The sequence below is a fragment of the Arachis hypogaea genome, chromosome 7, assembly GCF_003086295.3.
Source record: "Arachis hypogaea cultivar Tifrunner chromosome 7, arahy.Tifrunner.gnm2.J5K5, whole genome shotgun sequence".
In the NCBI taxonomy this organism is placed as follows: domain Eukaryota; kingdom Viridiplantae; phylum Streptophyta; class Magnoliopsida; order Fabales; family Fabaceae; genus Arachis; species Arachis hypogaea.
In genome coordinates, this window is record NC_092042.1 from 76,423,013 (window position 1) to 76,444,356 (window position 21,344).

General features: G+C 29.5%; 1 protein-coding gene across 3 annotated transcripts; it reads left to right on the forward strand.

Annotated features, from left to right (window-relative positions):
- Positions 1-666: 666 nt before the first annotated feature.
- Positions 667-11,257, forward strand: LOC112703525 (uncharacterized). 3 transcript variants are annotated; one of them, XM_072199661.1, is made up of 7 exons: positions 2,405-2,632; positions 2,721-2,818; positions 4,766-4,821; positions 4,904-5,236; positions 5,476-5,660; positions 6,362-6,548; positions 7,607-7,782. In XM_072199661.1, exons 1-5 carry the CDS (start codon positions 2,523-2,525, stop codon positions 5,590-5,592), a joined length of 714 nt encoding a protein of 237 aa, XP_072055762.1. In that variant the 5' UTR covers positions 2,405-2,522; the 3' UTR covers positions 5,593-5,660; positions 6,362-6,548; positions 7,607-7,782. The 3 variants fall into 3 exon arrangements, with proteins under 3 accessions (XP_072055764.1, XP_072055763.1, XP_072055762.1); XM_072199663.1 differs by lacking the exon at positions 2,405-2,632 and adding an exon at positions 667-1,341 and having other exon boundaries at positions 6,362-11,257; XM_072199662.1 differs by lacking the exon at positions 2,405-2,632 and adding an exon at positions 689-1,832 and having other exon boundaries at positions 6,362-11,257.
- The last annotated feature ends 10,087 nt before the right edge of the window (positions 11,258-21,344 follow it).

Genomic DNA, 21,344 nt, shown 5'->3' on the forward strand with positions numbered 1-21,344 from the left:
TTGCGCTTTTGCTTTAGACCACACTTTTTCTCCCTTATACCTAAGTTTTACGAATTATTCGGTATTTGGAAAATTATATACATATATCTACCAAGACCTCTGCTTTTCTAAAGTATATAAAAGTAAAGTATTCAAAACTATTTTAGTATTTTGTGTATTAAGTTAATTTTCGAGGACGAAAATTTTATAAGTGGAGTAAGATGTAAGACCCCTAAATTTTTAAAAGTTATTAATAAGTTATTATGATGTATTATATTTATTTAAGACTACATTTTAGATATTTTTATATAAAAATTGAATAAACTCTTATTTATTATTTAGAATTTTTATAATTGAAAAATAATGAATAATTTATATACTTTAATTTTAATATATAGATTTTTAACCTTATTTTATAAATAAAGAGAATTAATCTAATTACCATCAATTTTTGTTGAATTAGTATTTATTCAAAAATAGATCTCAAGTTGATAATAAAATGGTATTTTAAAGATAATCATTTTATATTAAATTTTAATTTGAATTATTACTTAACCCTATTATCTTATTAATATTTTTATTTTATACAAATCCTAATGTTTATACAACAAACCCTAGCTTTAATATTTTCTTTTTTCCCGTTTCCCCAGCCGCCATTACCCTTTCCTTTTCTCCTATTCTAGAAACATACTCAAAACAAAAAAAAAGCAAACAAAATGAAAGAAAGAAAAGAAATAATGAAAGGAATGGAAAGGAAGGAGGGGAGCTACGGGAAGAGAGGAAGGGGGAAAGAGGAAGGGCAGCGCCGGCGGCCATCACTGCCGCCACGCCGCCGTGTTGCATTGAAGAGAGAGCGCGCGAAGAACGGAGAAGAGGGAGAGGGCTCCAGAGATGAGTGAGCTGCGATCCTCAGAAGAAGAGAAGAGGAAGGTTGCGCTAGCGCCACTGGGTCCTGCCATCGTCGCCTCGTTGTCGTCGTCCTCGCGAGCTGCCACCGCCGGCCTGGAGCTCACCGTTCGTGTCCCGCCACGTCGCCATGTCGTCATGTCTATCTTGCCACCGATCTGTCTACGAACCGCTGTCGAGGAAGGAGAGAAAGCAAGCGCAAGGGAGCCGTTTTGTCGCCGAGAAGAGAGAAAATGCGTGAGAAGGAGATCTCCGGTACCGAACTAATCTGATCTGCCACCAGATCTGTCATCGCCGCCATACACGCCATCGTTGGGAGATGACCAGAACGCGATGGAAGAGATGGAAGCCGTGCGTCGCTATTATGTTCTGCCTCTGTTGCTACTGAGCTTCCCGCTGCCTGCTGCCACCATAGCCCTGTTGCCGAATACCGCCGCTAGAGCCGCCACCTTTTTGGTAAGCTCTAGCCTTGTTCAGGTTTTTCCTCATTGTCGGTCAAAATTCTGGTTACTATAAGAGTTGTTGCTGAGGTTGTTTGTGCCAGGGATTGTTTATCACGAGTTGCTCTGTCATACGCCTCACTCGGTGCTGATTAGATTAACCACCATAGCTATTCTGCATCACCTTCACTTTCCATTATGTCTGTCAGGTCCCGTTCTTGCCGGTGAGGGTCGTTGGATTTGCAACAGCTCCAACTTTTATTTCCCTCTTGATTCGATGAGTTTTTCTTGTTTTGGAACTTTCGCTGCTAGCGATGCGTTAAAGTTTATTGAGAATTTTGCAATTTTATTTGCTATTTGATTGAGTTTCGGTTAGTTCTTATTGCGATTAGAGTAATTATGGTTGCTGCAAAAGTGGTTTGGAACTGCAGTTGTGGTTGCCGTTGTGATGAGCCACGGGAAAAAGGGATTCAACGCGTTTAATTATGTGGATTGCGAATAATTGAGGTAGGGTTTTTCTTAAGATTTATTTTATAGTACAGAGTTGTTATCAATAAATATTGATGCAAAAATATATTTTTGTGATTATGTTTGTCTTGTGGATGTGGTTGTTTGATTGCCTGAGTGAAGTACGGTTGTTGATAAGAAATGAGTTTAAAAAGTTATTTGATTGATTATTATGAAAAGTAGTTTTTCTTGGTTTGAAGTTAAAGTGGTTTGATTTTGAGTCGGTCTGATTTTATAAATGATCTAATACTTGAACTGGTTTGATTTTAAAAAGAGTTTTCTTATTGAAATTGGTCTGATTTGAAATAATTTGATATTGGAACTGGTTGAATTTTGGAAAATGTTTGAGATTTAGAAATGGTTGAGAAAAGGCTTGAGAAATGTTTGGATGGGACCCGAAAAGGGTGGCAGTGTTCGAGTTTTAGAGGAGATGCTGCCAAAATTTTATAAAATTGGAAGTTTTATTTGAAGTAATTAGTTAAAAAGATTTGTTTTTAAACGTTATATGTTTTAAGATTGATTTATTTATCAAAGAATGAATTATGTTTTGAATTGGGATTGTTGAAGGACGGAATGGAAAGAAGGATGATGAGAATTCTCTTTGAAATATGGTTTTTGAATGAATTTGGAAATGAGATTTGGATTGATGAATGATTGAGAATGATGAGATATGATCTTTGAATTATTCATATGGCTTATGAATTTGAATTATCTGAGATACAAGGTTCCCTGTATAAAGTACCATGGCTTGCCACCACGTGTACCAGGTTGAAAACTCGATACTCTGTTGATCCTACGACGTAAGTGTGACCGGGCACTATATAAATTCCCGGTAATGTTATCCCTATTGAGCAATATTGATTATTTGAGAAAAAAAACTATGCATAGACTCTTGGAGATGCACGTCGGGGGACAGTCTAAGGACAATTCAGACTTGTCGGGTTGGCTGGATAACCGACAGATGAGCCTCATCAGCCATATGACAGGCATGTATCATATGCATTTGTATGCTTTGTTTGGGTTTGAACTTATTTGGGTTTGCCTAATTGCTAAAATGTTCTTAACTGCTACTTGAACTATTTCCTGTAACTACTACCTACTTGTGCTTTCCTTGTCTGTCTTGCCTGTGTTTGTCTTGGCGTGCTACATTTGAGAATAAACTTTGATACTGAATTAATGATTGTGTTGTTGATTGCATGGTTGGTTTTTTATTGAGATTTTCTTTTAAGAAAGGAAAGGTTTTGGATTTCTGAAAGTTTAAATATTGTTTCTTTGAAAAGATTTTGAACAATTACCTTTTGGTTTTTAAAAGATTCATAAGGCAATAATAGTTACTGAACTTTAAAACAGTTTTCTTATTAGATATCTTCTTATGACAACTTTGAAACTCCATGGTGAGACCGTGTGGTTAGGTTCTCACCCCCCCCTACAGCTTTACCTTTTCAGGAATTGGATGAAGAAGCATTAAGAAGAGTTATACTGCGTTTGGATTGTATGTTGTTGTATTAATTAGATTATTTTCTTCTCTCGTCTTTGTTATTACAATTTTGTAAGAGGGATAATAGTTGTATGTTTTATATATATTATATTATAAGATATTATGTAAGAAGTCTTGTATATGAATTTATGCCTGTTTGTATTTTCTTAAGATATAGTATTTATTTCCTGTTTTCAAAGAAATCAGCGATACGGTGTCAAGTCACAAGCTCCTATTTTAATATTTTGTATATAAAGTAGTCGTAATACTTCTTGCTATCAGAGTGGCGCAGCCGAAAGTGTGACTTCTGGTAGTGAGGGTATTACACTGGTGGTTTACTAAATAGTAAATACAATGATGTAATTGAACTCCATGATATAATTTGAAGTGTGTGTCTTTTTGTGCTACATCTATGGGTTTAATTTCCCAAAAAAAGGTTGCTTCGGCAGATCAAATTTTTTTGGGTAGTGTATTTTACTGGTATCACTTTATTCATGCAATGTGTACTCTTTTTGGTTAATGGGAGTCTCATGTTATATTCAATATAATAAGTTAATAACCATTATTTAAGATTTTTCCAAGTTAGCAAATCACTAATGATGGTTTCTAGGTGCTTGTTTAAATGCAATAGTGTATGGCAAATTTTTCATCCAATTTTCTGTTGTCGGTTTTTCAACTGCATTAATTGGTTAAAAAATTGCTTTGGTTCATTTTTCTCTTTCATGGTTGCCCCTTTCTATTTTATTTGTTGCTATGTTTAATCTTGCTTTCTTTTCAGATACTGGCTAAATGAATTTATATGTGTCTTTAAGGTTTTCTTAGGTGTAGTATTTCATGATTTTAGTGACCTGAAGGTTTTATGGCATTATATATTTCAAGTGGAAAAAGATAAATGAGAATATGTTAAGAGAAAGGGAAATATTTGATTTGAGTTTGTATATGGTGGTGTTTACTACTTGTTATTTTGTTGATACCTCGAAGTTGTGCACTGTGTGTTTGAGTTAAGCCCCAAATGATACCACTCCATTATTTTCTTGTCTACAATTACTACTTTAGGAGGATATATTGAGTTACATGTAGTTTTATCGTTATTTTTTTCTTTGATTGTCAATAATGTAACTTTTCTTTAACGATTTTATGCTCATTTAAATCAATCTTATGACTTGATTGTTGTTAGTGTATGCTTTGTATTTAGGGTGGTTGGAAAATTCTATTTCATTAACGATATAGCACATTTCTATTTGACGGAGAAGACAAACATAAAAATTGAGATTTATGTGTCATAATTTAGTATATGGAGTATATGATTGCATTTGTAATGAAATAGTCACCCATATAATGCCAATGACTTCTATTTCCTTGAGTCCATCTTTTATAGAGTGTACTTATTTGTTCTAATTACTGTTCTAACTCACTTCCTGTCTTTTACTTCTTTTGTTTTCATATATGTTTTTAGACAGTGATATATATTTCTGTCTTGGAGAGAAGAAGAGGAGTAGGAAGACAGTGAAGGTCAAACTCATATCTACCGAGTGGACTTCTTCTGTGGTGTTTTTTTCCTATTATTGTTCTAATTCTCGCTCCTACTAATCAGACTAACCCTGATTTTTTGTACTATGAAAATCTCAGAAATTGGACAAAACTTCACAATAGCCAGAAGCTCATGAAAATACTATTGTTATATGATGATATGATACCTATAGTATCATATCATATACCCTTAGTATTCTCGGAGGATTATAACCAGTGTGAAATTTTCTCTATCTTTTTAGATGTTCATAATATGGAAATTAGGGTTATTTTGATTGGTGGATTAGGGCTTCAAACAGTGACAGGATATGAAAAAGCAGACGAAGGTCAATGTTCATCGTGTATAATGGACGGTCCAAGTGAAGATGATTGGAATAAAACTTTTGGTGGGAGGAAGGTAATAATATTTTGCATAGAGAATTGAAATATGCTTTATATCCACTAGGATTATACTATTTTAAATAATTTGTGTGTATCTACTTCTTTTTTATATTCATCATATTTTTTTATTGGAAATATACTTATTTCTTATATTTTTGGGGTACAATTGTTTGAGTTGTTTCTCTGACTTATGCTGATGTATATATTTTGGTATTTTTGTTTTTTGGTTGTGATTGGGCTGTCTCGTGAACGAAGAGATGCGTTGCACCACCTACAACCTCGCTCACTTTCTCAAAGAATCGCCCCTTTGTCTGGCCTATTTTCTCTCAAGCTCTCTGTGATTTGTTTTGGTGCAAATCTTTGCGATGGTAGTGTTGTCTCCAATGGTGAGGGGTTTAGTTGCGATGAAGCCTGTTACAAATGTTCATTCAGCTGGACAGGTTCAGATGACTCATCATCGTATTTTTCTATGGTTTCTTTGAGTTTGTTTCGAATAACTAGAATTTACTGTTTTTTGAATTGTCATCTATTAGTATTTGAAGATGATGATTCATCAGGGTATTTTTCATGTGTTCTTTGATTTTGTTTCAAAAAATATTAATTTACTTTTTTTTAATTGTGATGTGTCACGAAAAAAATTTGAAATCTTTTAATTGTGAAAAGATAAATCAAAATCTTTTTTTCCATGAATCTTTATGAATTTGTGAGTGTTCTTTGTGTGTTTTAAAGTATTTATTTTTTAATTGAGATACTTGTGTATATTTTATTCTGCTGGATGATACTAATACTAATAATAGTATTAGTAAAATATTGGAAGTTGTCTGTGGTGATGTTGTTTTAGCATAAGTTTATTGCAAATCGCTTTTGTTGTTTTAGTTATTTAAAGCACAAATATCCAACCTTAAGAGAACTCTCAAGCCAGCAACTTCAATCCAGGATAAATAATGACGGACAATTAACAAATTTTCTTAAAAAATTATGTTCTAAATCATAAGATTTTTCTTTTTTAAAAATATTATATTTTATTTGTTGTATGCTACATAGTTATTTTTGAATTCTAATTCTAATTATAGTCTGCTATAAAGATAAAAAATATGTATTGTTTGGGTAGGTTACCAATATTTACAGTTTTTGATTGCAGGAATTGTGTATTACTTAAGCATCTTACCAAGCAACTTTAACTCCAATAGATTCTCAAAATTACTATTGGTGGCTAACTACTGGCTGGACATTGATTAGCTAGCTGAATTAGGCAGTCTGAAGAATCTTTGCTTCTCTCTGGGTTAGCTGATGGCCTGGCTTGGAAGAAGAAGCTCTTCTACCTTCAAGTTAAGTTAAGTAATTTTTCTTCTTACCTTTTTTAAGGAAAATTATTCAAACCTTGATATTTTGAATTGTGTCCAATTTTACAGTGTCTTTTGTTAAAAATGATACAGTGTATTTGTTGAAAATGATATAATTGAGGTATTGTTTATTTTTATGAATTAATATGTATTACATGTATTTTTTAATAAAATAACAATAGAGTCTTATTTATGAGAAGAATCGAATAAATGTGCCATACTATTCCCTGTCTGTGAAAGTTTCTGTATTAGTTGTAACTGTGATTGGTTTATTGGCTTTTTGTTCCTTTCAGATCTTATTAAATTCTTTTATTTTTAACTTTATATTTTATCTTTTTTTTTCTTGGTGGTTGTTTGATATTCCATATTTTATATGTATTTTAATTTGAAAGGGTTTATTATTCGTGATTTTTGGTATTACTGTTGGCATCAAGTTTATGTTTTTTTTATCTTTAGAATTTTTTACAGTTGTAATTTTTGTCTTAATTTTTATTTGAATATATGTTTCTTTTTGTGTATTATTTAGGGCCGTTGGAAAAAATTTATTTTTCATCCACTTGTTTGAATTTTACTTTAAATTTTCTACTGTGTTATTTTGTTAATTTTGTATATGCTTTAGAATTAAGTAATTACCTAAATCAACCAATATTTTTTTTCCTTTTCAAATCTTATTCATTATTTCTTTTTCTTTATTCGTATTTTTCCTTTCCTTTTGTTTAAAGGCTACTAATTTCTTCTTCTGATTTTAGTTAATTTTGGATGGATATATTGGTTATGATGTTGATTGTAAAGATGAAGATTAATTGTTACTCTCGTCTTTTGGATTTTTTTACAATTGTGGTTTTGACTTTATTTTTTTATGGTATTTGTTTCTTTGAATTTACTACGGTGTAATTGTGTTTATTTTAGATTTATTATATATTTTGGTAATTAGCATAATCATTTAATTTTTTCTTTTTTAGATCTTATTAACTCCTTATGTATTTTTATTTTATATATTTTTTTGTTTAAAAGCCTCTAATCTATCCTTTTGCTTTGTTTAGTTTGTATGGATACACTAGCTATGATGTTGATTGTGAAGATGAAGATGAATCATTGCTTCAACGGTAACCCTATCACTATTCAATATGTTCATTCAATCTTCATCATTTTGTATTATTCTTGCTCTAAAAATAATGAAAGAATTTGATTGAATGAATAAGAAGAGTTGATTTATATATGTGCTTTATTACAATATTGGTTAATGATTGATATTCTTATTGAATTGAATTAAATTAGAACAACGGTTAGTCGATAACTAATGTCTAATGTGGTTTCATTAGTGTGAGTGGCTGATTTTGTGTCTTTGTTTGTATTTTAATTTCAAAAAATTTTATTATTCGTGTTTTTTTATGTTACTATTAGTATGAAGTTCGTGCCTTTTTTTATTTTCGGATTTTTTGTAATCGTGGTTTTTGTCGTGCTTTTCTTGTGAGTAATTGCTTTTTTTTTGTGTGGACTATTTTGGATAGTTGAAAAAATTGCCTTTGCAACATCTTGGTTTAATTTTACTTTAAATTTGCTACTGTGTAATTGTGCTAATTTTAAATATGCTTTCGATTTAAGTGATTAATTGAAAGAATTGAGATTTTTTTTTCCTCTAGAATCTATTTTATTAGTGTTATACAATGCATGCTACTTTTTCTTTCATGGTAAGTATGATTAATTATATGTTGATTTTAATTTTTTTTCTAATGCTTTGAGTTGTTATCTGGTATTATTTATAGTGTGATTTTTTGTCCTTTGTAGTTAGTAGGTCTAATACTACTATTTGGTGTGGGTATTTTGTTTAAAGTATATTCTATCATAGTAGAATAGTCTTTTCTAAAAGATTTATAGCAATCGCAATGCTAAAGGTTCCGAATCATGCTGAACCTTTGTGATTTCAATTTTTTTAAAGCTATGGGTTATATTTGTAGAAGCCTTTAATTTGCTTCTCTATTTTGTGGTGCTTAATATGTTTCTTTTTGGTTTAATTTTTTGAAATGTCTAAATGATTACCTTTTGTTATTAGTTATTTATTATTACTTTGCACACCAAATAACATAAAAAAGAAATAGGCAAACTTTATATGAGATTTATTTATATTTTTACATGTTGGATCTAACCTTATTTTTCGTTGGTTTTTCAATTGTTGCTTGTTCTGACCATTTGAATATAACAAGAGTTTGCATTTTTTGGTAATAAAGCAATTGATTTATAAAAGTATATTATAATTTCGTAAATATTTAGTTGCTCTAAATATATTTCATTCATTAACTAGTTTTGCAAATAGTTAATTGCTCAAAAATAATATATAATAGGTGGAAGCTCAGGATTTCATGCTAAGACTTGTTTTCTGTTGTTATAAAATAAAATATTCTTATTGTTATTTTTTTTTGTTTTTATTGTTAATTAGGAAGGTAGACTGGTGAAAGTATTTATTAATATTATTTGTTAAAATTTTTTCTGTCAAATTGTTATTGTTATATTGGTATATTTGTTTTTTGTTTTTATTTTACTTTTAATTTAACATATCATTTTGCATTTATTAATTTTTTGCAGCATGTTTCTGCTTATCTTCCACATCATGCTATTTATAGCAAAAAATTATATACTCAATTTGATTATCTATCAACATCTACTAAAAAAGATTAGAAAGATGCATTCAGTACTTGGATGGACATAAGTGCTATTGACTACTATAAATCATATGTTGAAGATAACAAAAAAGATTGCATCTCCAACTATGTATTGTAACAAATTCAATAAATAAAAAAATGACCAAGTGATTTCGAATATTTGCTTTTACGATTTTTTGGTTGTTGTCAATATGAAAAAGTTTACTCTTAATAATTATAATATTAATAGTAATGTGTTTTATATGTTCAACGTTTTTAATAATTTTTTTATGCATTATACTTGTCTGTAATTCTGTGTGATATATTTCACTGTTAGATGGGAAGAGATTATTTTAATTGTAACAGGAGTTTTCATAAGAAAAATCATTGAAAGTGAGGGTATAAATTATAATATATTGTACTAGTTTTAACGGTAGATTAAAGTACTCATTAATATTATTTCTTACCTATTTATTTTACTTTAATTTTTTATTATTTCTAATATTCCTAGCAAAAATATATAATTTACTTAAATTAATACATCATGAAAAAGTTTAGTCAAACACTGCAATATCATAGGATTTTTTCCTGTCTCTTTATTTATTTTGTATATTTTTTATTGTATGTCTTCTTTTTAATATGCTCCTGTAATTATGACTTACCATTTTATGAGATTTTATTTGTTTATAATGTGTTGTTGTTTTTCAACAAAATATTTTTTTTAAAGTATAGCAGTTTACTTATTTTATTTTGTTTATTTTTTTTTTAATCTTCCGTGGTGAATGATGTGTTTGTTAATTTTTATAGGTCTCTCATGTTAATTATCATGATTGATGTGATTGAGAAAGATATTTGGTATTTCCAATAAGATTTTATTTTTTATATGTTTTCTAACTCCTATACATATAAAATTAAAATTTTAATAATTGTAGAATCTATTTCATAGGTTCAGTTTAGTGTACTATTTCTGATGCAATAATATGGAATACCTATATTGACTTATGTACTTTTATTATATGGATTTGGTAGAAGTTCATAGTCTATAGGTTAGAAGTCTATGATGAGGTGGTAGGATTCAATTTGGTGTGGGTGGATTGTAGGATAATCTATGACTATATAATAGCAGTAGATTTGTTGGATCATGTCTTTTCCTATTGAATTAGTACTGAATAGTATATCAGTATATTTTCTGTGTGTTCTTCCTTTTGTTTCAAATGAATATGAATTTAATTTAATTTTTATATTTTTTTTTAATTTATGGTGATTGCTCTCATACTCCAATATTTGGGATAAAACTCATACCCTGTATATGTGGACCAATACAATATAAACATGTGGCATCATTAATCCTAGTCAATTAATAATTGAAAAATTTTAAAAAATTAAAATTTAATGTATTTTAAAAGTGTATTAATTATTATTTGAATAAAAATACGAATATGCATATACTTTAATCATATATGATTAACTATGGTTAAGTATTTTTGTTTATTAAAATTAATACAAAATTAAAATATATCTCTTCCCATTTCCATCAGTGTTGTCTTCCTCCCAAAACACCCAGTAGTTATTGTTTTTTGTTCTAAGTTAGACTCCTGAACACCCAACCCTTCGATCTAAACCTCTCCACCGTCGTCATTCACCGCCGCCGTTCACCACCGCTCATCGACACCGCCAGATTCCTTCTGTCTCCCAGGCCTTTGTCTATCTCCATCTCCATCGCCCGTCGTTAGCCTCCGTGACCACGATTATAGCGCCCCTTGTTTCCACCTCCAACAACAGTGTCGCCGCCGTCTCTCACGTCATGAGCCTCCGTGACCCCTGTGATTGCTGTCTCCGATCCATCAGCGTAGTGGCGTTCTCCATCACCGTCGCTGATGTCCACACCCCTGACATTAGGTTAGGTGTTCATCATCTGGTTCAAACAATAAATTTCATTTTTTTGGTTATCTGAGCTTGTTTCTTTGCATGTTCAAACAGTTAGTTTTATTTTGTTGATTTCTTTATGGAACAAATTTTCTGCCATTGATACAATTTCTCGAGCTCTATATCTATTATATAGATTGATCAATTAGATTAATTGCACTATATGTTATGATTGACTCTGAAATCTGAAGTAATCACTCGTCTAATTGGAATTATCTTTTCAGTTGTTGAGCGAGTATAAGTTCACCGTTTAATCCTAAAATTGCTATTTGGATTCTTCTTTAATTATCACCCCAAATTATAGAAAAAACAATTAATGATTGGTTGTGTGTATACCAATTCCATGAAAAGTATTTGCATTAGTCATTCCTAAAAAAGCATTTGCAAATTTAATATTTAATTTTCTCTTGAATGCAGCTAAGTTATGTTTGAGGTTTTGGAATTCGACCTATCATGAAGCTCCGTTAAGCTTTTTTTTTCATTTTTAATTGGAGTTTCGGAACTTGACAAATCATGGCTGTCTAATTTAATTTAATTTTTTTTGTGTTTGAAGGCAGCTTCATCATTTACATTCTTAATTTTTCATCTAATTTAATTTAGTTGTATTTGTCTTCCATCTCTCATGTCTATAGGCATTTAAAATGTTTCATGTTTAGTTTAAGTGTATCTTTTCTTTGATTATCATGAGTTGTGCAGAGATATTATTGGTTTCAATTCATCATATCTCCATTGCCAATCTACAAACCATACCCAAATAAAAAAGAGAGAGAATTAGCAAAATTGACCGTTTTCTTTTTAGTACTGTATAGAAGAATGCTGGTTTTACTTTCAGTTGGCCAAAATTGCCGATTTTTGTGAATTAATCTCTATGCAAGACAAAAGGAGCATTATGGGCTACGACTTAGATTTGGAGAAAGAGAAGAAGTTGGAGATCAATTATTTTTTTATAACGTATTTAGATGAGAAGTATTTGAAGTTATTCACTTTTAAAACTGATTAGTAACGTATTATTTATTTATTATATTATTTATTTATTAACATCATTATTGTTAAGCACAATGATAAAGTAAAATATTATCTCATTTAAGAGTTTTTTCAAGTAACCTTGGAAAGTTAAATTGTATATTATTTACTTGAATAATAATACTAATAGTTAACAAATATTTTTAATATACGTGTAATTACTAACAAATATTTTTTATGTATTTATATTATTTTTTATATTTAACAAAAAAAATTATCACATAATTTTACCAGTATTATTTTTCTAAAATTATTTTTTTAAAATATTCTAAAAACAAACAAATAATTTCTGTTTTAAAATTTGAATTGAACTTGATTAGTATCAGAATAATGACTGATTGTCATCATTCAAGTATAAAGGCAATAATTAAATTAAATTAATGTAGTAACGTATTAATAATCATACAAATAAATAATCATTGTTTAACATTTATTCTCACCATTCAAGTATAAAGTTGTAATGTATTAATAATTTAATAAGGTATGTTTAAAAACAATAAATTAAATTAATGTATCTTTAAATGGAAATACCGAAATAGTTGTTTTTTAAAATCAAACAAATTATAGACATTAATTTGAGGCATAAAATCAATGGCTTTAATTGTATTATGCCACTAAATATGCATGGATCATAATTTGAGAAAGGTGTGGGTAGATTTAAAAATTTTTAAAAAAATATTTATTAAAAACTTACAAAATATAAAAATAAGAAAACTTAATTTCAAACTCCAAAAACAGATATTAAAAACTACACATAACAATCTCAACAATTCTACCAGATTGTTCCAAAAAAATTTACATTCAAATAAAATTACTTTTTAATTGATAACCAAATCAAGAGCAATGCGCATTCTTGTTGTGTCGTCAATCTAAAATTGAAATATAAAATAATAAGTAACAAGTTATGAATTTAAAACTAATTAATAATTATTTAATAATATTAAAGTGTGGGTACCTTGATGGAATAATTGCCATTTTTAGCACAATCTTTCATCCAAGTTGCTACCCAAATTCCACAATAATTACTATTTTAATAGTGTAGAAAAAAAATCACACATAAGAAAGTATACAACATAATATTAAGAGAAATAAAATAGAGATAAGACGTGATCATTACGAGCCAATTTTTTGTTCTCCTGTTTCTATATACTTTGGATTAGCGAAACGAGAAACTTTAGGCCTAACAATGGTTTTAAGATCATAAAATAAGTCATCTTGAAACATCTCTTCAATGTACATAACCTGTTAATTGGTTAAGTTAAATTAGTTAAACACTACTCTTATACAAAAGCTTACATATGAATCATAGATGTTAACGTTGTAAATTTAAATAATTACCAGCTTCCTAATATTAAAATCCTTTCTCTCCATTTTTTCATAATTTGGCTTAGAGTTCAACCAAATTATCTGATGGTCGTGCATATCAAATACAACAAGATACCAATGGATGTTATCTTCATTGACAGGCACAAATATCTAAATATAAAATCAAATTAAAAAAATTTTAATAAAAGTAAGTATTGAATATTGAGATTATATTTAGTTCAAATTAAAGTATTTTTACCTTATGAAGAGTTTCTACCTTTCCCATAAAAGATTTTTGATACTGTACTATCATTTTGGAAGGAGGATTTTTTCCATGAGTGCAAGTTTCTAAACAATAATAAAAATATACATTAACAATATGTAACATAATATATAAGAATAAAATAAGTTAATTACATGTAATTAATAATGAATTACTTACAAAAAATACAGTAGGCATATACCAATGTCTTAGACACCCCAAATCTGACCTTTTCTCATTAGTTAGCATATGAGCATACACACATAGTATCTAAATAGAAATAGATCAGATTCAATTGGCTCATTTTTTTAGACAATAAAACATGAAAATTAATATAATTATATTTATTTTAAAAAAAAAGTGATAATTAAGAAAAAAAATACTTACATCTTCATCAATCCATTCCTTAGGAATTAAGTTGAAAAAATTGTCTCTATTTGCATCAAACTTGGAACCTCTTGCTAAAATTTCATGTCTGTCATGATTTTTTTGTAATAAAAAAAATGTAATTATTTAAAGTCTTATATATAATGTTATAAAACACTAAAAAAATGTAAATATATGCATGTTGATATCATATCTACCTATTAATTTCATCTTCTTTGTCAGATCCAAATATATATGTGGCCACTTGTATGTTTGTCTCATCTAATTCCATTCCAGCAAGTGGTCTAAATACAACTGGAAGCCACTATAATTGAACCAATACATAAAAATAAATTAGGGAATTCTTATAACACTAAAATTTTAGAATGCAAGAAAATCTAAAATTTTCAAAAGATTCACTTAAAAAAAAAGAACAAAAAATTGTAACTTTCAAATGGTGCTTCGATTACAGAATCGTTTCGGCACAAATTTAAGTTGGGCAAAGTGTTATGGTTGATGGAATATCCAGTTGGAGAACCCTTATCAAACAAAGACTTTGAAATTTCAGTTGGTGACGACTTTGGAGAATAGAGCTTTTTCCCAACTGAAACTGAACATTTGCGTGGTAATTCTTTTTTACGCCCAACATTAGTATTAGTCTTTTTGACTATTGTTTTAGCACTTTTATCTACGGGAGACTTCAGTTTTTCCATAATAGCATCGGTTAGTGGTGTGCTGGGAATATGGGATGCAAAGGGAGGAGGATATGGAGGCATATGCATGTGAATCGAAGGAGGGTGTACATGGAGGTGAGGTTTGAGTAAATCCTGTAAAAGGACCATAAAAATTTGGCGGTATAGGGGGGAAGAAAGGCATTATGGGTTGAGGTAAACCAACAGGCATTATATGTGTATTCCATTCATGATACGAACCTTATGTGCATTACGTATATTAGAACACCTTCGCTTATACTTTTTGGACCTCAAACTTGTGACATCAACTCTTGTATCCTACATACAGGCATCTCACATGACATGATTAAGCAAGTACAATTTTAACTAAATAAAAACAAAATATATATCTAATGAAATGTAAAAGTAAAATGTATATATAATAAAATTGCTACAAATTACTGTTTTTGAAAAAAAAATTACAAAAGTTATATACAAGACTTCAGGTTAGACAAGGAAGTAAAGATAGAAAAAAAGAAAATAAGAATGGTTCTTATGAAAAGGCAAATTTATATATTCAAGTTCACATTAACATACCTTCGTAGCCTTAACTCCATTCTTATTTTTTTGTATAGCTAATTCATTTGTTCCATTGTCACTAAAATATCTGTGATCTACACTCTGAACATTGCTCTCATCATTATTTTGGTGATTTGTTTATTCCTCAGAATAACTCTACAATACAATAAAATACATTAGATAATATTTAAATACATAGATAAATAATCTTTAAAAATTTTGATAAAACAGAAAATTAAAATTACCTTCGCATCATTGAGTTCATCACTCGATTGGTGATGACCAGTATGTAGGACGTCTCTACTGTATAATTCTGGACACCTTCGAATCGTATGACCATAACGTGTACAATGAGAACACTTACGAGATTTTATTGCCCATCTATTTTGACGAGAGACTCCCTTTGTCTTCACAACAATTGGGTCACTGACCATACACGCATTAGAAAGAACATTGGAGTCAGGATCACGTCTCTTTTTAAGTTTTTGGATTAGTCCAAAAATGTCATCTCTAATCTCCATGAAGTCATCTCAGTTCTTTGATGATGACTCACATAATGTGAAGCACAGTATTGCTAGAGCACCATATCTAATACCAGCAATATTTTCAGAGTCAGCTTAGGTGGGATAAGGTCATGGTTGTGACTCTCTTCAAATTTGGTGACCTGTCACTTTTGTAAAATCAAGTCATAGTGAAATCTAATCTTTGCTTGACACATTACACGTGTGATTGGCTTGTGATCCTTTTTTCTGTTCTCCATCTCCAAGTACTTTTTTCTACGTGTACCCTCTCTATTACAAACCATCTGTCGCATATTAAGGTTTCCATTGAAATCTTATCCTTTTTCGTCAAGTCTCACAACAAAACCGTGCACTTTAGCATAATTTCTATAAAAATCACAATATTGATCAACGGTGTCAAACTCAATACCCCACATGTCATCATAGCTTAATTCGTTTAACTTCTTCTCAACTTCTTGAATTGTATATCTACAATTCGACACCTCCATGGATTCACTAAATTTACTCTCATTGTTGATAAGATCTTCCTCCTCCTTATCAGAACTACTATCATACCCAAAACACAGCTCATCACATTCGATAGACTCCTTTAAATTCTTATTGTCATCGATGTTCATGTTTATGATGAAATTCTATTGAAAAAATAAATCATAAAAATATTTAATTAAGATACTAACAAACTTTACAAAAAATAACTTAACAAAAATAAAATAAATGATAAATTAAGCAATTATAATCTATCAGATTCAAAAACCCCTTATTAAAAAAATCCCATAAAAAATATAACAACTGTATTGTGAATAATAAATCATAATTTGAAATAGGGAGACTTTCACATGTTATTCTCTGCACAACTCATGATAATCACAGAAAAGATACACTTAAACTGAACATGAAATATTTTAAATGTCTATAGACATGAGAGATGAAAGACAAACAACCAAATTAAATTAGATAAAAAATTAAAAATGTAAATGATGAAGTTATCTTCAAACACAAAAAAAAAATTGAATTAAATTAGACAGCCATGATTTGTCAAGTTCCGAAACTCCAATCAAAAATGAAAAAAAAAAGCTTAACCGAACTTTATGATAGGTCGAATTCTGAAACTTCAAAATAATTCAGATGCATTCAAGAGAAAATTAAATATTAAATTCGCTCTTTAAACTTTTCTTCTCTTCCTTTTCTTTATTCTTTTCTTCCTAAAACTTTAATCTGTTAAATTGAAAATAATTTATTGTGGATAATATTTTAATTCTCATTGTTAATCAGAATCTTAAAATGTGAATGAAAGTAATCAGCAACCTGTTTGACTAATACAAATGCTTTTCATGGAATTGGTATACACACAGCCAATCATTTATTATTTCTTCTGTAATTTGGGGTGATAATTAAAGAAGAATCCAAATAGCAATTTTAGGATTAAACAGTAAACTTATACTGGCTCAACAACTGAAAAGATAATTTCAATTAGGCAAGTGATTACTTCAGATTCCAGAGTCAATCATAACATATAGTGCAATTAATCTAATTGATCAATCTATATAGTAGATATAGAGCTCGAGAAATTGTATCCATGGCAGAAAATTTGTTCCATAAAGAAATCAACAAAATAAAACTGACAGTTTGAACATGCAAAGAAATAAGCCCAGATAACAAAAAAATAAAATTTATTGTTTGAACCAGAGGATGAACACCTAACCTAATGTTAGGGGTGTGGACGTCAGCGACGGTGATGGAGAACGTCGCTACACTGGTAGATCGGAGACGGCGAACATAGGGGTCATGGAGGGTCAGGACATGAGAGACGGCGGCGACACTGCTGTTGGAGGCGGACACAGGGGGCGCTATAATCGTGGTCACGAAGGCTAACAACGGCTGATGGAGATGGAGATAGATGAATGCCTGTGAGATAAAAGGGATCTGGCGGTGTCGGTGAGCGGTGGTGAACGGCGGCGGTGAACGGCGATGGTGGAGAGGTTCCGATCTGAAAGGTTGGGTGTTCATGAGTCTAACTTAGAACAAAAAATAATAAAATACTTGGTGTTTTGGGAGGAAGATAACGCTGATGGGAATGGGAAGAGATTTTTTATTTTAATTTTATATTAATTTTAATAAACAAAAATACTTAACCATAGTTAATCATATATGATTAACATATATGCGTATTCGTATTTGTATGCAAATAATAGTTAATACACTTTTAAAATACATTACATTTTAAGTTTTTAAAATTTTTCAATTATTAATTGACTAGAATTAATGATGGCACATGTCTATATTGTATTGGTCCACATATCCAGGATATGAGTTTTATCCCAAATATTGGGGTATGAGAGCAATCACCTTAATTTATTCTACGGATTATTTTTTACCTTTTTTTGTATGTTGATTTTTTGTTGTATTTTTTTTATATGCTCTTATAACTAGGACTTATCACCTTATAAATTTTTGTGTATAATATATTATTGTTTTTAGAGAAAATATTATTTAAAAAATAGAGTAATTTATTTATTTTATTTTTTCTCACATTACATTATGGATGATGTGTTGACCATTTTTTATATGTGTTTGTTGTTTGTGGTGATGATTGATGTGATTGAGAGGAGTAGTTGGTATTTTTAAGTAGATTTTACTTTTTATATGCTTACTAGGTCGTATATGTATCAACTCAACTTTTTTTATGTAGAAAATTGGGACAGTTTCTGACTTTTCCTTCTTTGGGCTGTTTTAGATTTTAGTTATAGATTGCATCTATCAAATCAGTGAGGCAATGAACTATAATTTAGTTAATATACATACATACATACATACATACATACATACATACATACATACAGTTACTACCTATACTGGAGATATGTTGTCCAAGAAATTATATTGAATTTGACTTCTAAATTAATATTAGTATTTAGCCATTTTCTATTGAGTGTTATATTTAGGTTAAATGATTAATTGGTTTTTAAAAATATTAATAGTGTTTTAATATTGCTACTCTTATATTTTTATTTTATTTGTGATTGATTAATCTAACTGATTTGTTGGTTAATAAGTATATTTATTATTTGTTGATTTCTTTTTTTTATTTTTATTTTTTTCTGTAATTGGAATTCTAAAATTTAGATGTTAATGGTTTATATTGAGTTAGTAGGTTCAGTTAGATATTAGTGGGTTATAAAATATTCTATATCTCTATGATAGTATGAGATTTATTAGTCAGTTTTAGGAAATTCTATTATTGTATAATAGTATAATAGTATGAGATGAAATTTGCTAATACATGTCTTTTCTTATTCAGTTTGTTCCCAATGACTAGATTATAGGTGTTCTTGGTTGTGACTCATATGTATATGTACATGTTCAAGTAGATTAGATGTTACTGAATTGTAGGTCTATTCTATTACTCTATAATGGTATGAAATTTGTTAAAATCTATCTTTTCTTATTCAATTAGTGTCCAGCGAGTATAGCATAGGTGTTTTTGATTGTGGTAACTACACATGTATGAATATGTATGTGATAGATAGTATATGATATGTGATACATATTTTTCTACCCTTTCTTTGAGGTATTCAAATTCAAATCTTTTGATGATTTCTTAACTTGTCTATAAAAAGGACTCATTGGTTGTATAGTCCACTGCATCTCTTTCTTTCTCTGAAATTCTTTGTTTTTGGTTTATATTTATTGTTAGTTCTCTCTATTGTGTTTGGTGATTGAGCTAATACCTCCTCCATTTGATTCTATATCTAAGATCCACCCTCTAAGCGAGACATGGAGACTTAAAGTTAGGGTACTAAGGACTTAGATTGTTCCTTCATTTGAAAATAATAATGTTGTAAATTCAATTAAAATTGTTCTTGTTGGTGGGTTGATTTTATTTGTCATTTTCTTTCTTCGTGAATTGTAGTTATTGTAACTGTTTTTTATGGGTTTTTTTTTCAGTCTAACAAAATTCAGGTGACTGTTAAAAAGCAGCTCATAAATAGATTTAAAGAGAATATTATTGAGGGTCAAACATACCAAATGGCATATTTTAGTATTATTCCAAATCAAGGCAATTGTAGGACAGCAGAACATGAGTTTAAGTTGATTTTTCTTAACCGTACAACTGTTGTTCCTATCCCTGATGATGCTATTCTCAAGACATGTTTCAGTTTATGTCCATTTGATGAGCTTTTGAAAATGACTGAAAATTATGTTTACTTAGTTGGTAGGTGACTTTGTATCTTCCTTATCCCCTTCATTTTCTATTTTTCTTTCAGTTTGTTGTTATTATTTTTTTTGTTAATGTTTTATGGAAATGTACACTTTTGTACTGTAATTTTATTGATGTTTATTTTTGGATAGATGTTATTAGTTTGCTAACTTCTGTCGGTGAAGAGAAAGAGTATGTGAAAGATGACAAAGTGATGAAGATGATCTTTCTTGAATTATCTTTAAAAGAGTTTGTTTTATGCATCTTATCTTGATATTGATTATATTTTGTATTAGTTACCTATTATTTATGTTAGGCACTGTTCTATGAGTTTTTTTGTGGTATTTTATATTGAATTGTTAATGAATCTAAGTTTTTAAAAATATTTTTTTCAGGTTGATAATACGTTGTGCTCTGTTTGGGGAGTACGTGGATGAAGTACATCATTTCTTAGGTTTTGGTTATATGGAGCAGCCAGTTGTTGTGATCCAACTTGTCAAAGTTAAATTCTTTAGGGGTAGTGAACATTATGATGTTTAGACTTCTCAATTTTTTTGAATTTTTTTATTTTATATTTATTTTTTATTTTGTTCTCTTTTATTTATTCAGCTGTGTGTTTTGTAGGACAGGTTGGTCTCCAAAATGTTATGCATGCTACTTGCCTGTTCTTTAATTTTGATTTGGCTGAAGTTGTTGATTTCAAAAACAGGTTATTAGATAGTATCTTAATAAATGACATATTTAGTTCATTGGTGTTCCTATTTATAGTTTTATATGATTTCATTTTATTCTCTTTATTTGTGTTTTAAGTTTAGTTGATCTTATTTTTGAGATTTTTTTGATTTTTTTTAATTCTTCTATGATAATTAGTATGGTTGATCAAGGTATCAATAGAACACAACCATTGTTTATTGTTAATGAGAGTAAGGGTGTTTCTTTGAAAGATGATTTTATTCGGCTTACTAGGAGATGCACTATTGAGGAACTCCATGATAACAAGGAGGTTTATTAAGTTTTTGATGTCTTTAGTCAATTTTGACTTAGTTGTCTTTTGATGAAAAACTTATACAAAATTATGTTTTCCATTTGTATCTGAAAGTTTATTTTTATGTTATAATAGAAAAGATCTTTTGTAGTTTTTGGTATTATGAGATCTATTGTGGATGAAGGATCTTGGTGGTATTCAACTTGTGTTTGTGGGAAGTCAATTCAATCTTAAGATGGTGCATATTATTGTAATTTTTGTCAGTACTATGTTACCAATGTGACTCCTACGTTTGTTGTGTTTATT

Excerpts from the sequence above, each read along its gene's own strand:
- LOC112703525 (XM_072199661.1), top strand. The coding sequence starts at position 2,523 with ATGGCTTATGAATTTGAATTATCTGAGATACAAGGTTCCCTGTATAAA. Across the intron at positions 2,633-2,720 it reads TACTCTGTTGATCCTACGAC|ACTCTTGGAGATGCACGTCG; the intron begins GTAAGTGTGACC and ends AACTATGCATAG. Across the intron at positions 4,822-4,903 it reads GGAGTAGGAAGACAGTGAAG|ACTAACCCTGATTTTTTGTA; the intron begins GTCAAACTCATA and ends CCTACTAATCAG.